Source organism: Pseudonaja textilis, chromosome 1, assembly GCF_049901715.1.
Source record: "Pseudonaja textilis isolate UNSWEBS1 chromosome 1, rPseTex1.2, whole genome shotgun sequence".
Classification (NCBI taxonomy): domain Eukaryota; kingdom Metazoa; phylum Chordata; class Lepidosauria; order Squamata; family Elapidae; genus Pseudonaja; species Pseudonaja textilis.
The window spans coordinates 205,211,943-205,231,866 of NC_141990.1; the positions used below are offsets into that span (position 1 = coordinate 205,211,943).

Here is a 19,924-nt window from a genome sequence, read left to right on the forward strand (position 1 = left end):
AATTTCTTCCTGGTCAATACTACATAGATTGTTTTAAAATATGAAATATATTAAATTATATTATGGTCAAGGTAGAGATAATTTTGCACTCCATACTTTGGTTTCTTCTGGTTTGCTCTATTCTAATGAAATACAGCTTAAGAAATTTCCTGACAGTAAGGACAATTAACCAGTGGAATGGCTTGCCTTCAGAAGTTGTGGATGCTCTATCACTGGAAGTTTTTAAGACAAGATCGGATAGACATTTATCTAAAATGGTATAGGGTTTCCTGATTGAACAGGGGGTTGGACTAGAAGACCTCCAAGACCCCTTCCAACTTCATTATTCTTTGTTCTGTTAAGAAGAAAACTTTTGAAAACTGTGCAAAATTTTGCCATTTCATATCCTGAAAGACAAAGTTAAAACAGTCCCAGCTCTGATAGTAACAGACAACTGCCATTTGTCACCAATTCTGCTAAGCATCTATCAGAGATTTTGCAGTTAACTCCCAAGATTTAAAACTGTCTTTCAGTTTCTCATTTAAATTGTTTTTTTCTTATCAGCAACTTTTAGAAAACAGTGTTTGATTGTTATATTTTTACTGATTAAAATATTCCAATCGTTGAAGTCCACATACCCTTATTACATCTAATTGTGCCTATGATCTACACATAAACAAATTAATGCCTCATTAAATCCTCATTAATAGTGGTTTGAATTATCTTGTTGCAATGTTGTTTGTAATTATTGCATTTTGTTTTAAATTGTGTGATTTTTTTAATAGTATTGTTTCTTAGCTGTCTGTGGGGGGAGATGAGGAATTAAAGAAAAACAGTAATTGTAACAGAAGTAATACAATACAATATAATTATTACAATAATAGTAATGATGATGATTTTCATTGAAAGCCTAAAATAGAAATCTTAAATGAACAAGCTCAAAGTAAGTTTCATTTAAATCCCTTCTAAGTACTCCATATGTAACATTGCACTGTAAAGCTAACCCCTAAATACATTTATTTAACCCAGCAATCTCTCAAACTCCACTCATATCATCTTTGATAAAAAGGCTATATAGCTACTACCCTACATTTCTTTACCTGAAATGGAGCAAACATATATAGTGGGACATTTTTCTTAGAAGACATATAAAATGTAAAGGTTTCCCTGTCAGTCATGTCTGACTCTAGGATACAGTGCTCAATTCCGTTTCCTGGTTGAGGGAGCCAGTGTTGCTTGAAGACAATTTCCATGGTCATGTGACCATGGTGCAGAGAATGCTGTTACCTTCACTGAAGTGGTACCTATTAATCTACTTGCATTTGCATGCTTTCAAGCTGCTAGGTGTGCAGGAGCTGGGGCAAGTTACAAGAGCTCACCCCATCATGCAGCGTTCGGGTCTCAAACCCAGGCTGCCAGCTCTCCAGCTGACAAATTCAGCATCTTTAACTGCTGAGCCATTATTCCCCCATAAACTTATATAGGGCTGTGTATAATGATAAACAGTAGTCCATTATGTCATTTAAAACATTCTTCCAGACCATACAAAATATAGCTCACCACATAGGCTATCCTGTTATTGTAAATGTAATGAAAGCTATATTGGTCTGAGCCACTTATTGTGCCAAGCTATGATTTGTGCAGTCATGGTAATATAACAACAACAACAACAATAATGGGAAGGGGAAGGGGAGGAGGAGGAGGAGGAGGAGGAGGAGGAGGAAGAAGAAGAAGAAGAAGAAGAAGAAGAAGAAGAAGAAGAAGAAGAAGAAGAAGAAGAAGAAGAAGAAGAAGAAGAAGAAGAAGAAAAATAATTACTAAATATAAAGAGCTGCAAATAGAAATGGAATGACTGTGGCAAAAGAAAGCAAAGGTAGTACCAGTAGTTATAAGCACCGTGGGCACAATTCCAAAACAATTGAAGTACCACCAGCATTGACAAAATCACCATTAGTCAATTGCAAAAGGCAGCTTTATGCGCAACAGCTTACATATCTGTAACACCATCAAACATCCACATCTGCCTATCCCAGGTCCAGGACTCAATAAGCAGACAAAAATGCCAAATCTAGTCTGAACATCTGGCTCACTATGCAACAAATTATAATAACTAATAATAATTGCATAATCAGTACACTACCTCATAAAGTATGGTGGCTGAGCTAAAAGAACTAAAAGAAAACAAACCACATTCTGGCTTTTCTTCATATATAAAGCTATGCTAGAATAATGAAAATCCTTTGATGGGAAGTCTTCCTTGAGAAATCAGATTCTATCAGTAATATGTAATTCTAAATACCAGCAAGGGCATAGTATTACCAAGGACTTGTGCCATAGCATTAGGCTGCTGATATCTATTTTGCAATTTCTGTCCTGTTACCAGTAACCTTGGTTTATTTGTTTGCACTATAATTAGCATTCTGCAATCCTCCTTGTAAGAACAAAGGGCTATGTATGAGAAACAACCTCTGCTCCTGTATGGAAGGTTATGTTGGAAGAAGATGTCAGAAAAGTAAGTTTTTCCACTTTGCTTTAACTTTCCAAATATCTCTTGCCTTAGAAATACTTTATCATCTAGGGAGGATTCTTATTGCAAGCATATTAAACAGGATCCTTTGCCTGGATTAATCTTCTAATCTTTCATTTTTACATCATGGCACGTATATCAGTAACTTTACCACAAAAGGCATTCTTTTCATTTACTGGAGGTTTCCTTATACTATATCCCGGTTCATTAATGTCACTAATATTACATCAAAGACAAGAAAAGGTTTAAGCAACTTTAGATCTGATCCTATCTATGTATATATTTAAATTCATTCCAGCTTAATAGAGAAAATATGTATGAGAGATAAGCTAATTAGATGAATTAAAGTTAGTCAGGAAAGTTGTTAAAGCCCAATCCACAGACATTGACTGGGACAATTTAAAATGTCACTGCTTACAATTCTTCTACCCTAATTAATACAATTAGTTGAGTTGTGTTTATGTGTTTTGGTGGCCTCTTTTCTCATTATTAGTCACAATGTTATCTATTCCTACATAATTGGACCACTTTTATCAGGTTTTTTTAGTATTTCACTAAAAGTGTAAGCTATGTTCTGCATGCATAAGTAAACCTATTAAAAACATCATAACTAGTAGAACCTTCCACATATTAACAGCAATAAATTTGTTCCCTAATACTAAGAATGATTAAGAACATTTTATCTCTATCGACAAGTGTCCAGTAGATTTTTTAAAAGACAGGCACACAGAATGCTCATTTGCCATGACAGTTGAATATTACAATAGCACAAAACAGTCTGAAAGTCAGATTGCCCATACAAGAATGTCCATTTATTTAATAATAAACTCATCGGATTTACTTTTGAGTACCTGTTATAACTCTTCATAGCTGCTGCAGCTCTTGCATGCTTAGAGAATATCCATTGAACGTCATAGGAGTCACTGTCTAGTAAACCTGCACAGCCACATTGAAAAACATCTAAAATCTTTCTAGGGTACAAATGTTTTTTTTATATTTCAGGTTTTCCCAAAAATCTCCCAGGGAGCTATACTACTAGAGGTACAAATAATGTGTACTAAGTTATTTAAATGGATGAAGAAAAATATCAATGTTTCAGTTCAAGCCATTACATAGTCAATTTTCTTTTGCCAATGTAGAGTATGCAATTTCTATTCCCTATTCATATGACTTCTGTCTCTACCTAACTGGCTTTGCTGTGTGCCCCTAAAATTTTCCTTGATCATCTCAATCCACTTGCTTTTCCTGTTATGCCAGTAGCGTAAGAGTCAAATAGATTTGCTACGCATATCAGGCAGCTAGATTAGACTGAACATGCTAGGAAAGTTTTCTGCTTCTTAATTACTTTACCACTTTATATATCCTGTATCTAGTCACCAACAAAGAAATATCTCATCCAAAGAGCATATCCTGTTGGCTAATAATATTAATTATACATTGTGTAATGTGGTATTGGACCAGACTGTTGCAATGATTTAAACCTGCCATCTAGAATGTTTACTTGGAAGCATATTTGGTGAATTCAGTAAGAGCTCCTTGAAAGAAAATGGCAGTAAAATTAATAAACTGGTATCAGCGTATTTCTATAGCAATAGCTATGAACAAGTGACAAACATATCTAAATCAAACTATGGCCCATTTGTAGATTGAAAATTTAAAGGATGTTTAAAGGTGTTTTAAAAATATGATTTTCCAGAAGGCTTAGCACCTGTTCAATTAGGCCTACCAATTAAGATGTTTCGGACTCATATAGTACCCAAATCATGAAAAATCTATAACTTAAAGGTACATCCTGGTAATTGATGTGACATGTCATAGTCACAGAGAATTACAATTATTGTAATCATCAGTTACACTGATACAATGTGGCAATTTGAATGAGAAGTTACCTTGGTTTGCAATCATTGTGGTACAGTTATAATATCTAAAACCAGTTCTACATCTGGCAAGTTTGCTTTGTTTTGTTTAATTATTGAGAAGCGAAGTACAGGTAGTTGTCCTTACCAACTTTGTTCAATGAGTGTTCAAAGTTAGGAGCACAATGAATAAAGAGACTTACAACCAGTCCTCAGCCGGGATGACAAATCAAGTCCTGGGGACTGGACATGGCCTGCAGGGTGCTTAGATCTGGCCCACAGGACCACCCTGAAAACAGCAAACAACCAGCCTGCAGTGCCTCTTCCAGTGAAAATGGAGCTTGGGAGGGCCGCATGCAGCCCTTGTGAGCTCCATTTTCTCTGGCAGAGGGTTGCAGGAGGCCGTCTCATCTGAAAACCAAGATTGGGAGCCCATTTACACTGGCAGAGTGCTCAGGCCACCACAGGTGCCCCTAACATGAGTGACATCAAGCTGGCTATGCCTACTCTGGCCACGCCAGAGGTCTCATACAACCCTGATGCAGTCCTCAATGAAATCGAGTTTGATACCCCTGCATTAAAGCATCTCCATAATCATGTGATAGCAATTCAAGAGCTTGGCAACTGGTACACTGGCCACAACATCTCATAGTCACACGCTCACTTTTTGTGACTTCTGCGGCCGGCTTCCAACAAGCAAAGTCAATGAGGAAGCCAGCAGAAAGTCACAAGTCAGAGTTCTGTGGCGTCTTTCTTAATGACCTGTGGTGATTCATTTACCAATCAGAAATTGAACTGACAAACTGCTGTTGTAAGTCAGGTGTAGTCACATGAATTCTCACTTTACAACCTTGTCATGTAGTGATGGAATTACTGGTCCAAGTTAAATTTAGCAAATGATGACAATCTGTTTTCTAAGAAGATGTTCCCCAAGTCTTTTAATTGTTTCCCTATCTAAGGGGGGATAGACTTATATTATAAGCACTGTGATGGCACAGTGATTAGAATGCAGTATTGCAAGCTAATTCTGCCAACTGGCAGCAGTTCGATTCTCACTGGCTGAAGGTTGACTCACACTTTCATCCTTCCAGGTGGGCAAAATGGGGACCCATATTGTTGGGAGCAATAGGCTGATTCTGGAAATCAATTAGAGAGTGCTGTACTATAAAGCACTATAAAGCAGTATATGTGCTGTCTAAGTGCTATTGCTATATTGATCAATAGAAATCCATTGCCTTTTCATATCCATATCAATAAGCCATAAAATTTTGGGAGGGGGAGATGTTTATTTATTTATTTAAAAATTAACCACAATTTATTATGATATAAGGCACCGGTGAGCACAATTGCTTCCTATAGGAATATTTTAAAGTATACTTTATTTTTAAAAAAATAACAAGTTGCTTTATGTGTTTTTCTAGCAATACTAACCTCAGTCATATTCTGCATCATTACATAATTGTCTTACAAGAGACTCACATCAGTAAATCTTAGTGTTCAATGGCTATATCTCTTTTTCACTACAGGTTATGCTCGAAAGAGGATTCAACCAAGGAGCTCTTGGCATCTTCATTTTAGCCAAACTATATCCAAGCATGTCATTTCTCATTTCTTGCCTATAGTTATTGAACTGAAACCAGATAACAAACACTATTGCTGTTAATCAATGTCTATTTAAATCATTTTAATGACACTGGGGGTATGTTTGATGATTATCTCCTGGGTTTGTTAGTAACATATACCAACTTTGAACTAATTCTTGCTAGTGACTTTAATGTGGCATTGAATCCAGTGAAGAACTCTTTACTTCCTCTGTTTTATTTTAATTATCTATTGATCACTTTTATTTCCAGCCTGCTTTCTTGAAAGATAAGGAAAATAATTACAGAGGGTAGAGATTAGCTAATTAGAATTGGGTTTGTTTGTTTTTAAAGTCTAATTGAATCAGTTAAAGGCTGCTCCTAAGACAAAATCATTTAGAGTGGAAATGGGTAGAAGTGCTATTCATTATATGTAAATCTCAAAAGATATCCATCAGAATAGTTGGTTTTAAGATTGATTTTATTATGATAGGGTTCATAATCATTTCTCTCTTAACCTGAAATTACATTATCAGGCTTCAGGTTTTAAGGCCAGAGCACAGTTATGCATGTGAAATTACCTCCGTCAGGAATACTCAATAGCCACTTTCCTTTTTTTTTTTTAGCATCCTTGTAGTCTCTCAATGCCCTAAAGCTATTAGAAGTTATTAGAAAAAATAATAGGATTATTGGATTGAATCTAAAGAAACATTGAAAGACGCTGCTGAAAAAAAGTAGAAATGGTTAATTAGAAGAAGGTAGCTGAAGCAACAAACGATCAATAATCCACATATTTTATTTTGGGTTTTTTTGCAATTTTTACAGCTGAAAATGTCTCTAGGGTAGGGTGCTCATTTCAACTGAGACATAGGTAAAGGTAAAGGTTCCCCTGCACATACGTGCTAGTTGTTTCCACCTCTAGGGGGTGGTGGTCATCTCCATTTCAAAGCTGAAGAGCCAGCACTGTCCAAAGATGTCTCCGTGGTCATGTGGCCAGCATGACTAAATGCCAAAGGCACGTGGAATGCTGTTACCTTCCCACCAAAAGTGGTTCCTATTTTTCTACTTGCTTTTGAACTGCTAGGGACAAGTCCCACCAAGCTGCCAACCTTTCTGATTGACAAGCTCAGTGTCTTAGCCACTGAGCCACCACGTCCCTGAGAGCCTATTCAGAACTAACATCTTTGGGTGATGACTATAAAATATTTATTTGGTTGGTCTCCCCTACTGTTGCTGAGATATCTGCCCTCAGAGCAGAGCTAAAGAATAATAAAGTTGTGTGTGAAGCGAGGAGGGAATTTGACCTTGACAGAAATATTAAAAAGCAAATTTTGACTGGTGGGCTGTCATACTAGCTAGCCTGTATTACCACACTGACTTTTCCTTTCAGATACATGGCTAGTATCAATCTCTAACTTTAAAAAAAGTAGTAAATTACCCTGACCGATTTATGTCCAAAACAGTCTCTTGGGCATTATTAGAAAATTAAAATCCAGGCATCTATATAAGAAAGTTGTTGACTGACTGACTCAATATAATATGTTGCCAACTTTAGGTCTGGACAGGAGCTCAATCAATGCATCATTTGATGAAGGAGTACTTAGATTACCTTCAAAGCTGTCTCTCTGCTATCTTTATTTATCTGAAGGTGGCAGACAGAGGGGAGACATTATGGGGAAAAGTAACAACAAGAAGTCCCTACTGATCACCCAGTACTTTGATTAATCATTATTTATTCATGTAAGGTGCACCTTGCTGCTTAAAAAAAAAAAAGAATACTCAGTCTCCTGCTCTTTAATTGATTTTATTCATTTTATCCTTCATGGTTGGCAAACAAACCTGTATTTCTCCTTTTGCATGCTGATAATTCAGTTAGTTTTGTCACAGGCTGGCCTGGGGCAGAGTCTTCAAATACCAACCGCATTTTGCAGCATAGAAAAAAAAAAAGACTGTTAATTATAACTAAACTAAAGTGCTTGTGTTTACTAAGAGGTATATTAATTGCAAACCTAATAAGAAGATTAATTATACCATCATTGAACAAGTTGGGCAGCAAGGACTTCAGGGTCCCTTTTCCAGCGCTCTTCAGGATGGAAGGAACATCGCTGTTTAGGCCTAAAGTTGTTAGTGCTAGCTGCAGAGGCCATATTTTTGTACTTGATGCAGCGAAATTATTCAACGTCTCTGTGCTCAGCCTTTTGCTCTGTGACATGTACCTCTGTTAGTATAAAGGTTTAAGAGCTTTAGAAGGAATCCAAACTAAATTGTAAAGAGCTATGCTTCACATGCCAGATGTGATAAATGCTCCCTTTCCTCTGGAATTTGGTCTTTCTCTTCTGCAAAGGCTTGCACGAGAATCTGCTATTAAAACCGGCAGTTCAAACTAATCTTCACAATGGAATCTTTGATCGCTCTTCTTCCTTAAAAGTCTGCGTTTACCTGGAAGAAAGGCATAGGTGTGGCCTTTCAGCCTAATTCTTAATCCAACAATAGTATAAGAAAAGCGAGTCAGAGAGAGAGAGAGAGAAAAGGGTGTTCTTTCAAGTATTCTGTAAAAATGTTTCTATACGAAAGGTCTTTTACTTTAGTCAACTGTTTGGTTAATATCATAGCTGTCTGGCATAGGGGAAGATTCTCGTTTGCTAGCTTTACAATTTTGCAATCTATGATAATGATTTCAAGTATAATACTATCTCATTAAAAGATCATTCCTATCCTTATTTGTAAAGGTTGACTGAGTTAGACTCACGTTTTGTCCCACTGGACCAGGGCTGTCAAACTCCCAGTCTGCGAGCTGGATGTGTAACGAACTGTCCATGCCCACACCTGGTTTAGCGAAAGAGGAAAAAGTGCCAATAACATCACATGACACCATTGTGACAATGTGATTTTGACACCCGTGCACTGGACCAAAGCAAGTGGTTTGCTCTATTAGTGAGGACATGTTTTGTTTTGTTTTTCTTTTTCCCTGCTAGTGCATTTGCCTAAAGAAATATCAGTTGGATTGTCAATTTTTGTCCAAAAGTGATTAAGGAAGGAACATTTAAAACTCATTTAGGGACTGTCTATTTGGTGGGTACAATGGGTTATTTTGGATACTTTATTTTTTCTAAAAAAAACAACAACTTTGGTATAAATCCCCAAACCAATTTATTTTGCTTCCCTAAAATGGGATTACCCTTTCCTGTGGAAAATAGCGTCATAATCTTGGGAAATTTCCCATTTGCATGGGAATTTCATTCTGGTAAATAGGCCATATTATCTTGTAAGAGTTCTCCTAAGTTTTGAGTTTTGATACTGTATTTAATGGATTCATCTTTCTAAAGTGAGCAGAAAGTAATTCTCAGTACAGTTCTTATGATCAGATTAGGTTGAAGGAACTCATTCACTGGAAGCCCATGAGTGACTGATGACAATCATTACAATGAATCTTGTGTTTACTTGTTGTTTTGTTCAAACATATAGATTATGTTATTACAATGGCACAGTGGTTAGAGTGCAGTACTGCAGGCTACTTCTGCTGACTGCCATCTGCCTGCAATTTGGCAGTTCAAATCTCACCAGGCTCCAGGTTAACTCAGCTGTCCATCCTGCCAAAGTTGGTAAAATGAGGACCCAGATTGTTAGGGACAATAGGCTGACTCTGTAAGCCACTTAGATAGGGCTGTAAAGCACTGTGAAGCAGTATATAAGTCTAAGTGCTATTGCTATTATGGTTTATGTTATGTCTTGGGAACCGGTTGGGGCTCCAACCGGGTCCGCTCTTTAAGTAGGTTCAACAACCGTTCCTATTGGCTGGCGCCGTTTGACAGCCGGCTATATAAAGCCGGCTGTCAAGCCAAGCCAGCCGTTGTTCGCTAGCTAGTCTGCCCGTTGGCTGGCAGACGCGACAACCACTGTTCCTTCAATAAACTTGTTAATTGCATGCCCTGGTCTAAGCCTCTCCTTCCTTCGAAATACAACACTGGCGACGAGGATGGGATATGAAGGCTAGCCAGGAGCACTTTCCCAAGGAACAGGAGCCTGTCATTGGAAGCCGCAGCCGCTTGCCGTTTTGCTTACCGAGCCTCGGACTCAGAAGCCTGTCATCGGAAGCCGCAGCCGCTTGCCGTTTGCTTACTGAGCCTCGGACCCAGCAGCCTGTCATCGCAAAGTGAAAGTGTTAGAGCCGCTCAGGTTAGATCTGCTGCGGTTAGAGAAGGCCGGGCGCTGTCAGTGAAAGTCGCGACGGTTAGAGCACCACGGATAGTGAAAGTCGGGCGCTGAAGCCGCAGCCGCCCGCGCGCGGGGAAAAAAAAGGGTGCGAAAATTCTAACGGCTGTCACTGAACTGCAGCCTCTAGAGCAAGCTACGGCACTGAGAGCCTCAGCCGCCTCGATCACAAAGGGCACTAATTACAGTAGCTGTCACTAAGTGAAGTCTCCAAGTGAAATTGCGAGCGCCTCAGCCGCCTCGCCAAAAAAAAATAAAATAAAAAAAAATAATTATAATAAGAAGAAGGGCTCGAATTTTAAAGCGCTGTCAGTACAGCACCACAGCCACAGCCGCCTAACGCTCGCAAAAGAGCACGAAAATTCAAGCGCCTCAGAAAAGCCGAAGTCCTTGAGTGAGAATAGGGCACTGTAGCCACAGCCGCCAACGCCCTCAAGCAGCATCAATCCAAGACAACGAGCTCCCAGTGAGGTAGACCAGTCTACAAAGAGACTGAGGGGTCCAAAATGAATGTCAATTCAGTATTCCCCCCTTTCAAACCTGATGAGGAAAAGTGGGATTCATATAAGAATCGCTTCAACCACTTTATCGATGCCATTGGACTGGCTGAAGCTTCGGAGCAGAGGAAGAAATCCTACTTCCTCAGCTACTGTGGGCTGTAGTATACGACACCGCCACAGCACTCCTGGCCCCACGAGAAATCGGGAATGTCCCATGGGCAGAGTTGGTGGAAACGCTATCCAACCACTACTCACCAAAACCGTCTCAGATTGCTAGGCGCTTCGCCTTTAGGATGAGGAAGCAAGCCGAGGGGGAATCCATAAATCAATATATGGCAGCCCTGAGGACAGCAGCTCTACAATGTGAGTTCAAAAACTATTTGGACGACATGCTGCTCGACCAACTCGTCTGTGGGGTGAGGGATCTAAAACTCCAGAGGCGTTTGCTGGCTAGAAGAGACCTCAACCTCCCCCAGGCAGTTGAAGAAGCCTTAGCTGCAGAACTTGCAGCACAGTCCGCAGCTGAGATCCAGGGCACCTCTCCCAGACCCAGCACTTCCTCCGTACACTCTGAAGAAGCGGTTAGTGAGGATGACCCTGCAGAATACTCTGATGTGCATCGCCTCAAACCAACGAGACAGCCGCAGGTAGGAGCGAGGCCAAGAAACAACAGTGGCCCAAAACAAACTCTTTTATGCCTGACCTGTGGAGGTTCCCATTCCCGGGCATCTTGCAGGTTCAGAAACGCCACCTGCCACAACTGCCACAAGAAAGGTCACCTCGCAAGAGTCTGCCAGGCAGCACGCACCTCTCCACAAAGATCTCTTTCCTCTCCTGTTCCCCGAAGGCAAGTAGAAAAATGCCATACTTGTTACCAAGCCAACCACACACTTTACACCCCCAATAAAATTACACTTTCTGTCTTACTAGAAGGTAATCCCTGCCGCATGGAGGTAGACACGGGGTCAGCGCTCTCAATCATATCTTGGGACACGCTTAAGAAGATCCAGCCCAGACTGACAAAGAACCAGCTTCAAAAGTGCCATCTCACCTTGAGAGACTACCAAGGAAAGAACATCCCCGTCCTCGGGAAAGGCAAGTTTCTCGTGAAATTCCAAACCTTTAAAGGCCATTTGCCTTTAGTGGTTGTTAATGGTGCCCTCCCTAGTCTTTTGGGGTTGGATTGGTTCCCCTCTCTCGGCCTTAGTATAAAAGGAGTCCATACTGTCTCAACTTCTGATGTTGACTCCTTATTTACAGACTTCTCTGATGTTTTTAGTAGTGAGTTAGGCTGCTATAAGGGCACTCCCATCTCCTTCTCAGTAGACCCACAGGCAGTCCCCGTTCGCTTAAAACCACGTAGAGTACCTTTCGCCATCCGCCCCAAATTGGACGCGGAACTAGACAAACTACTAAAACAAGGGGTGATAGAACCCACAGATTTTGCTAAGTGGGAGACCCCAATAGTCACCCCGCTAAAAAAAGACGGTAATCTAAGAATTTGTGCTGACTACAAGACGTCAATCAACCGTTATCTACAGGTTAGCGCATATCCAGTCCCAGTCATTCAGCACCTGTTACACACATTCGAACCTGGCACCATTTTCGCCAAACTGGACATGTCACAGGCATACCAACAGTTCCCCGTGGATAACCAAACAGCTGACTTACAGACCATAGTTACACACAGAGGGGCATTCAGATGTAAGCGTCTCCAGTTTGGCGTAAGTGTAGCCCCAGGTATTTTCCAATCACTGATGGAGCGAATCCTCCAAGGTCTCCCCGGCGTAGTGCCATATTTCGATGACATCTTAGTCACAGCCAGGGACAGACCCCAACTCATCCAGAGAGTCAGGGCAGTATTAGAGAAGTTCAGGCAGCATGGCCTCAAACTAAAACGGGAGAAGTGTACCATTGCCACTAGACAGGTGGACTTTCTAGGCTACAGGCTAGACGCCTCAGGCATCCACCCGGTGGAATCGAAAGTCAAGGCCATCCACGAGGCGCCCACGCCTACCAACAAAACCGAGTTACAAGCCTTCCTGGGGTTATTGAACTTCTACGCTTCATTTCTCCCACACAAGGCGTCAGTTGCTGAGCCATTGCACAGACTCTTAGACAGAAACACACCATGGCACTGGGGACCCAAAGAAAACCAAGCATTTGTGGCAGTCAAATCTCTACTCACCTCTGAGGCTGTCTTAATACAATTTGACCAATGCCTTCCTTTGGTCCTAGCCGCAGACGCATCCACTTTTGGGATAGGAGCTGTCTTAAGTCACAGGCTCCCCAATGGCTCCGAGGCACCAATTGCCTTCTTTTCAAGAACCCTTTCAACGACTGAGCGTAATTACAGCCAGGTTGATAAGGAGGCCTTGGCTGCAGTAGCAGCAGTCAAAAAATTCCACGAATTTCTATTCGGACACCAATTCGAACTTATTACTGATCACAAGCCGCTTTTAGGATTATTATCAGGGGAAAAGCAAACCCCGCAGATATTGTCGCCTAGAATGACCAGATGGACCTTATTCCTGGCGGCTTACTCGTACAAACTGGTCTATCGTCCCGGTAAAAATCTAAACCACGCTGATGCCCTCAGCCGCTGCCCCTTGCCAGCCCCAGTCGAGGACCCAGCTCCTGTGCATGCCATTTTTGATGTAAACGAACTCAAGCTGCCGGTGACTGCAGACGACATAGCATCACATTCCAAGAAGGACAGAACAATCGCCCAGGTTCTGGACTGGGTAGGGAGGGGGTGGCCGGAAACTAACTATTCAGTTGATTTCGCCCCATTTAAAACTCGCCAGCTAGAGCTCTCTAAGTTGCAGGGATGCCTATTGTGGGGTACCAGAGTGGTCATACCAACCACCCTTCGCATACCCGTCTTGAAGATGCTGCACGAGGGCCATCCAGGAATTGTGCGGATGAAGGCGTTAGCTCGAAGTTACGTCTGGTGGCCCGGGATGGACGATCAGATCGCCAAGTGGGTAAGCTCGTGTCGACCCTGTCAGGAATCTAGGGCAGCCCCACCAACCGCCACACCCACAAAGTGGGAAAGTGCCAATGCCCCATGGTCACGGCTTCACATCGACCTGGCCGGGCCAATGCACGGCAAGACCTTCTTGGTGGTCATGGACGCCTATTCAAAATGGATAGATGTGGCCTTACTTCCCACGACCACCACACAGGCAGTTGTTAAAGCCCTGACTCACCTTTTCGTAACTCACGGACTCCCTGACACACTGGTCTCCGATAATGGCCCCCAGTTCACCTCGAACGAATTTAGTAGGTATGTCACCAATCTAGGCATCAGACACGTCTTCACGGCCCCCTTCCACCCCACCAGCAACGGGTTGGCTGAACGGGCAGTCAGATCAGCCAAGGAGGCGTTAGCCAGGTTCGGCCAAGTGGATTGGCATTCTAAACTGTCTCAATTCCTCCTAAGCCAGCATACCACACCGTGCACAGTTACGAACAAATCCCCGGCTGAGCTGCTGATGGGGAGATGCCTGAGGACTACCTTAGACAGGCTGCACCCCACTACTGTCCAGACTCCCTTTGGGGTCTGACAGTCTGGCCAGGAATTTTGCAGTTCAGGACCTAGTGTTTGCTAGGAACTACGCGGGGGACCCACTGTGGGTGGGCCGGGAAAGTCGTGGCTGTCACAGGTCCGAGATCTTATCGGGTCCAACTTGAAGACGGTCGTGTGTGGCGAAGACACCTGGACCAGCTGCGGAGACGACGGAGCAGCCTGACCGGCCCAGACCCGTCTCCACCAGATGAGTCGCGGGCGCCACTCCAAGGTCCAGCTAGTGATCCCCAGAGTGATCACCCTTCACCAACGGAGCAGAGGGAGCAGGCAGTAGACCGGGACTGCCAGCCGGGAGCACCACCGTTTATCCCCAGCGGAGGCAGAGACTTTTCCCTGGCTCCAGTTCCTGCGCCGAGCCCTGTTTGCCCCCCTGCGTACCCTGACCAGGGGTCCGCGAACTTGTCTTCGCCCAATGACTCTCCTGAGTTACGTCGCTCGGGTCGCCAACACAGACCACCGGCGTATCTCAAAGACTATATGTGTTCCCATCTAGGGGGAAGGGGTGTTATGTCTTGGGAACCGGTTGGGGCTCCAACCGGGTCCGCTCTTTAAGTAGGTTCAACAACCGTTCCTATTGGCTGGCGCCGTTTGACAGCCGGCTATATAAAGCCGGCTGTCAAGCCAAGCCAGCCGTTGTTCGCTAGCTAGTCTGCCCGTTGGCTGGCAGACGCGACAACCACTGTTCCTTCAATAAACTTGTTAATTGCATGCCCTGGTCTAAGCCTCTCCTTCCTTCGAAATACAACAGTTTAATTCTGGTTTAATTTTTTAAACCATCCAGAGTCACCTGTGGTATGTGTGAGTAGGGTGGCTATATACAGGTGTTCATTGACTTAAGACTATAACTGAGCCCAAAATTTATGTTGCTAAGCAAGACATTTTTAAGTGATTTCCTCCCCATTTTTGCCACAGTTAAGTGAATTATTCCAGCTGTTAAGGTTGTAGCATGGTTGTTAAGTGAATCTGGCTTCTCTATTGACTTTGCTTGTCAGAAGGTCGCAAAAGGTGATCACATGACATGTAACCATCATAAATATGTTGCTCACTTCGGCAATACATATACTAAAACTGGAACGATACAGAGAAGGTCACAAAAGGTAATCTCATGACTTCAGGAAACAACATCTGTCATAAATATGAATCAGTTGCCCAGTGTCTGAATTTTGATTACATGACCATGGGAATGCTACAATGGTTGCAAGCAGTGGTGGGATTCAATTTTTTTTGCTACTGGTTCTGTGGGCATGACTTGGTGGGCGTGGCAGGGGAAGGTTACTGTAAAATCTCCAGTCAGAGGTGGTATTTGCCGGTTCTCCAAACTACTCAAAATTTCTGCTACTGGTTCTCCAGAACTGGTCAGAACTTGCTGAATACCACCTCTGGTTGCAAGGGTGAAAAATGTTCATATGTCACTTTTTCAGTGAAGTTGTAACTTTGAGCACTCACTAAATGTATGGTCATAAGTCAATTACAACCTGTACTATAAATTTGTTTAAAAATAAATAATTTTTCTTCATTATGCCATTTATTTAGGCTTTTTAGGCAACTGCTACTGCTTGAGGCAGCCATATCTTTCCTGTTGCGTCTATCATCTATATTTTGGGGGGTGGGGTGGGGAATAGCATGGATAGTAAAAGGGTATGTTTAATGTAGATGTAGACAAATATAGCATGTTATGTAAATTCCACCTTCTCAGATTGACTGGCACCTGAAATGCAGAATTTTGACCTTTGGGTGCTTACTGAGAAATAACCACACTATAACTATGCCTTCATACATTTGGAAGCAAACTGAAGCGGGTGCCAGGATTAGCAATAAAATGCATGGTAATGCATGGAGTAATATGCATCCTGCCTACATAATCTATTTTACTGAAAATTTCATTATTTAGCATCCACACAGCAGAAATAACTCCTTGAATTTATTGCTCTCTTAAAAAGCTAAAGGCGGGATAACTATCTCCCATTTGGCTATGTGCCTTTATGTTGTCCCCAGCTTTATACAGGAAAGGACTTGTAATGTTTTCTCCTTAGATTGATGAAAAATAAACAACATGCATCACTTACATTGTTTATTATATTGTGCACTAAAAAATTAGTAAAAGTGATCTAGTCATTTCTGACTTTGGAATATTAAATAATTTGGTCAACATATCTATAGAAAACCAAGCTTAATAGCCATATTAATTTTTGAAATGACAATTCAGAATATTCTAAACAACCAAAAATTCTCCTTTTCAGTGTCAGTGCTTGTAGTTAATATCAAAGAAATTTCCATGATACTAAAGATAATATTTGATTCAATTATAAACTAAATGGAAAAAGAAATAGCTAATTCTTTACAGTATGCTTCTTTCAGGATTAGAACAGTAAATTTAGTCTAGCAATAATGAATTTTAATAGAATAGAAAGGAGCTATTCCAACCAATATATTCCAAATAAAAACTGACTGTTATGTTTTTGGGGGCAATTGAAGTTCCTGAGCCTTTTAAAAATGCTGTCCTAATTAGAATATATTGCAATAGTGAAGCCTGCTTCTAAACCAGACCTCTGTCATTTTCAGGAAAATAAGTTTTTTTTAAAAAAAATTGTGATCAGTACAGAATCACTGAGAAAACATATAGATTTCTTATGTAGAAGTAGAAAGAAATCTGGCACTAGTCCAGTGTATACTAACTGTGGGCTCCACAGTTTCACAGGATTGTAAAATATATATATATATATATATATATATATATATATATATATATATATATATATATAGAGAGAGAGAGAGAGAGAGAGAGAGAGAGAGAGAGAGAGAGAGAGAGAGAGAGAGAACAATCCAGATGGAAGCCATTTAATTGTAGAGTGTAGATAGAAAGTGTCTTCCCATCCATCTTTCACAAGAAGAAACACACTGCCAATGAGAAATATGGGACCACCGATTCATATTCCAATTGATATCGCTGCTGTTAGATGTTTTAATGCACTCATCTCTACCTCCTAAAGTGTAATGTACCTTATTGATATAAATTATATGCAAATAGGCAGTAGAACTACGAATTCTAAAGATTCAAACAAAAACCTAGGATATTGTTCTATTGGATTTGAAGGATAATAGCTAACTAATCATAATTAATAATTCTTTTTAAATTGCAAATCCACAACTCCAGGGGCTCAGGATTGAAATGAAGGGTCCTTGGTTCTCTATGATCTTGCTTGTTTTCTTTCAGCTATTTCATTACCCAAACTACAGTTCCTCATCAGTGAGTACCGATATTAGGTAGGTAACAGTGCTCACTGATGATGTGCTGTAGTTTGGGTAATGAAACATCTGCAAGAAAACAACCAAACTCAGAGAGCACCAAGGACCTTCAACCTACATTGGACCAGTATGGTAAATTATGGTCTACAACTTCAATGAAGAGATTTTTATTCTGCAATGGATTCATTTGGGCTACTCATCATAACAATATGTGCATGTTTGTCCCATCTCTCTTTGGAGTAGTTTATTCCATTTAGACTCCCATATACGTTTTCAATGTAAAATATTAATTTGTTATTGTGGTTTCTGATCTATTACAATGCTGTAAATTGGAGGAAATCAACTTTCACTAAAGGAAAAAGTCATCAATTTGTTTAAGTATGATTTCAAATTTTACTTTTAAACATTGATCTTCATAAAGATTCAGACAAAAAGAAACGGTCTTTTGATTAGTGTTGATCTGCTGTTAATTAACAGTTCCGTCCCGTATTTTTTGTTGTACTTTCAATGAAAATACATCATTCATTTTAATAGTCTCCTTTCTGACCCAGATACCAAAAACTTAAATTACATAAATGATAAATATTTAAAAATTAGATGGCTGAGCTGTGAACCCCCAATGATTGTGAGATATTTTCAAATAATTCTCTATTAAAGGAATTTGATCACCACTGTGGAAAATAATTCAAGAATATGTGCTGTGCTATCTTTCTACTCTACCCTTTATCCAATATCTGGGGGTGCATTAGTACCCTGGAGCTGTATTTGATACATTTAATTGTTTGGCTAGAATATATTGCTTAGAGAAAGCCTCTTGCTATCTTTGAGGTGGGATAGATTATTGAGGTCAATTTACCAGCCTTCTGGGGGTGGGGGGATCCAATGTTTTTAAAACGATATCTTCCAACTCAGCACAGCAGCACAGTCCTGTTTTTCCCTTATCTCTTATATTATTCAGGTGATGCAGTGACAGGTAATCATTGTACTATGGCTTAACAGAATCTAAATTATATTTTGGGAAAGGTTAGTTAAGTGCATGGATGTTCAATTCTTCTGAAATAGCCCAGACAAAAGGGTCATAATGGAGATCAGGAAACTGATTTAATACTCTTTCTGTACAGGATTCTGCACTTAATTTCTCACACTAAATACTGAAATACCATGTCTGGCCCAAATGGAAATGTTTGTGTGATAGGAAAAGGAATATCAAGTTTAGGATGTTTAGATCAGTACTGCTGCAGGTGATAAAATGCACCACTTCAGTAAGAAAAATCAAGACACTGAAAACAAAAGCTATGAAATCTCATAAGCTTCATGAGTGTAATGTCATACAACATTAAGCATAACATCTGGGGATGAATCAGCCAGGTCTGCCAAGAAGCATAGTCAGATGGGAGTCCATCAGAGTGAGATGGGTAGCTATAGAAATTGAATGAATGAATGAATGAATGAATATATGGGGTTGGCTGATACTGTGGCCCTGCACTACACCCAAGGAACTGTAGTGCTTCTGGACCTATTAGTGCAACTCAGTGAAATAACCTGGCTCCAAAGTCAATAGAAGAGACAACCCAGGCTGGCTGCTTAGCTGAAGATGCTCCTTCACCAGCTGCAAGAGGAAGTATTTGAGGTTGTGATAGTGCTTGCAGCAGTCATGTGTGACCAGTAAAGATACACAGAATTGGCTGTCCTTCAACTGATGATGTTCAGTTTCTACCTATTTGGTCAACTCTGGCCTATCTTTCTCTGTTCTGTGTGAATTATGATTGGGATTGATTGTTGCCCAGTTAGCAAATATCCCTGCATTAGTGATATCATTTCATAAACATAGACCATTACTATTTCATTGTGTTTGCCAAATGGCTGTGACCACTCATGTCACCATCTCAAAAGAAATTAGAGAAAAGGGAACAGCTAACAGGAAAAACAAGGGGAAAAAAGATGGGGAATATTTAAGAAAAGTTTAAGAAAACGTTTCAACCTATCTGAAGCACTAATTCAGCTGAGACCCTGAAATCAATAGTTTATATTTTCTCCAGCCGTTGCAGCAATGCACCAGTAAATATTAATGATTCTTAATACTTTTGCTTTAAGTAGAAGTAAACATTTTAAAATATTTCATGGAAAATATAATTGTCAGCATCTCTTCAGCTTAATAAATGATACTTCTCTTAGGAACATTTATTATGGTAAAGTTATTTTTTCTTATAGGTCACTTATTTTGGATGATTTTTTTTTTAAAAAAACAGCTCTTTTTTCTGTGTTATTATACAACTAATTGTTGCAGTTATGGCAGTTGCAATGAAAGGTTCGTGACATGTAAATGAAAGTAATAGTTAATAGGAGACCATTAAAACACTATATAATGATGAGCAATGCAGAATCTATATTACAATGAAGTCAAGGGAAATTTCAGAATTAACTTGCAGCTC

The 19,924-nt window shown here is 40.5% G+C and overlaps 1 protein-coding gene across 1 annotated transcript in view; it reads left to right on the top strand.

Moving 5' to 3' along the window:
* VWDE (von Willebrand factor D and EGF domains) overlaps positions 1-19,924 on the top strand; it is a 200,146-nt gene that overhangs the window by 146,038 nt on the left and 34,184 nt on the right. The window contains exon 29 of the mRNA XM_087925528.1: positions 2,396-2,491. Within this exon, the coding sequence (XP_087781654.1) occupies positions 2,396-2,491 (96 nt within the window). The remainder of the gene's footprint in view (positions 1-2,395; positions 2,492-19,924) is intronic.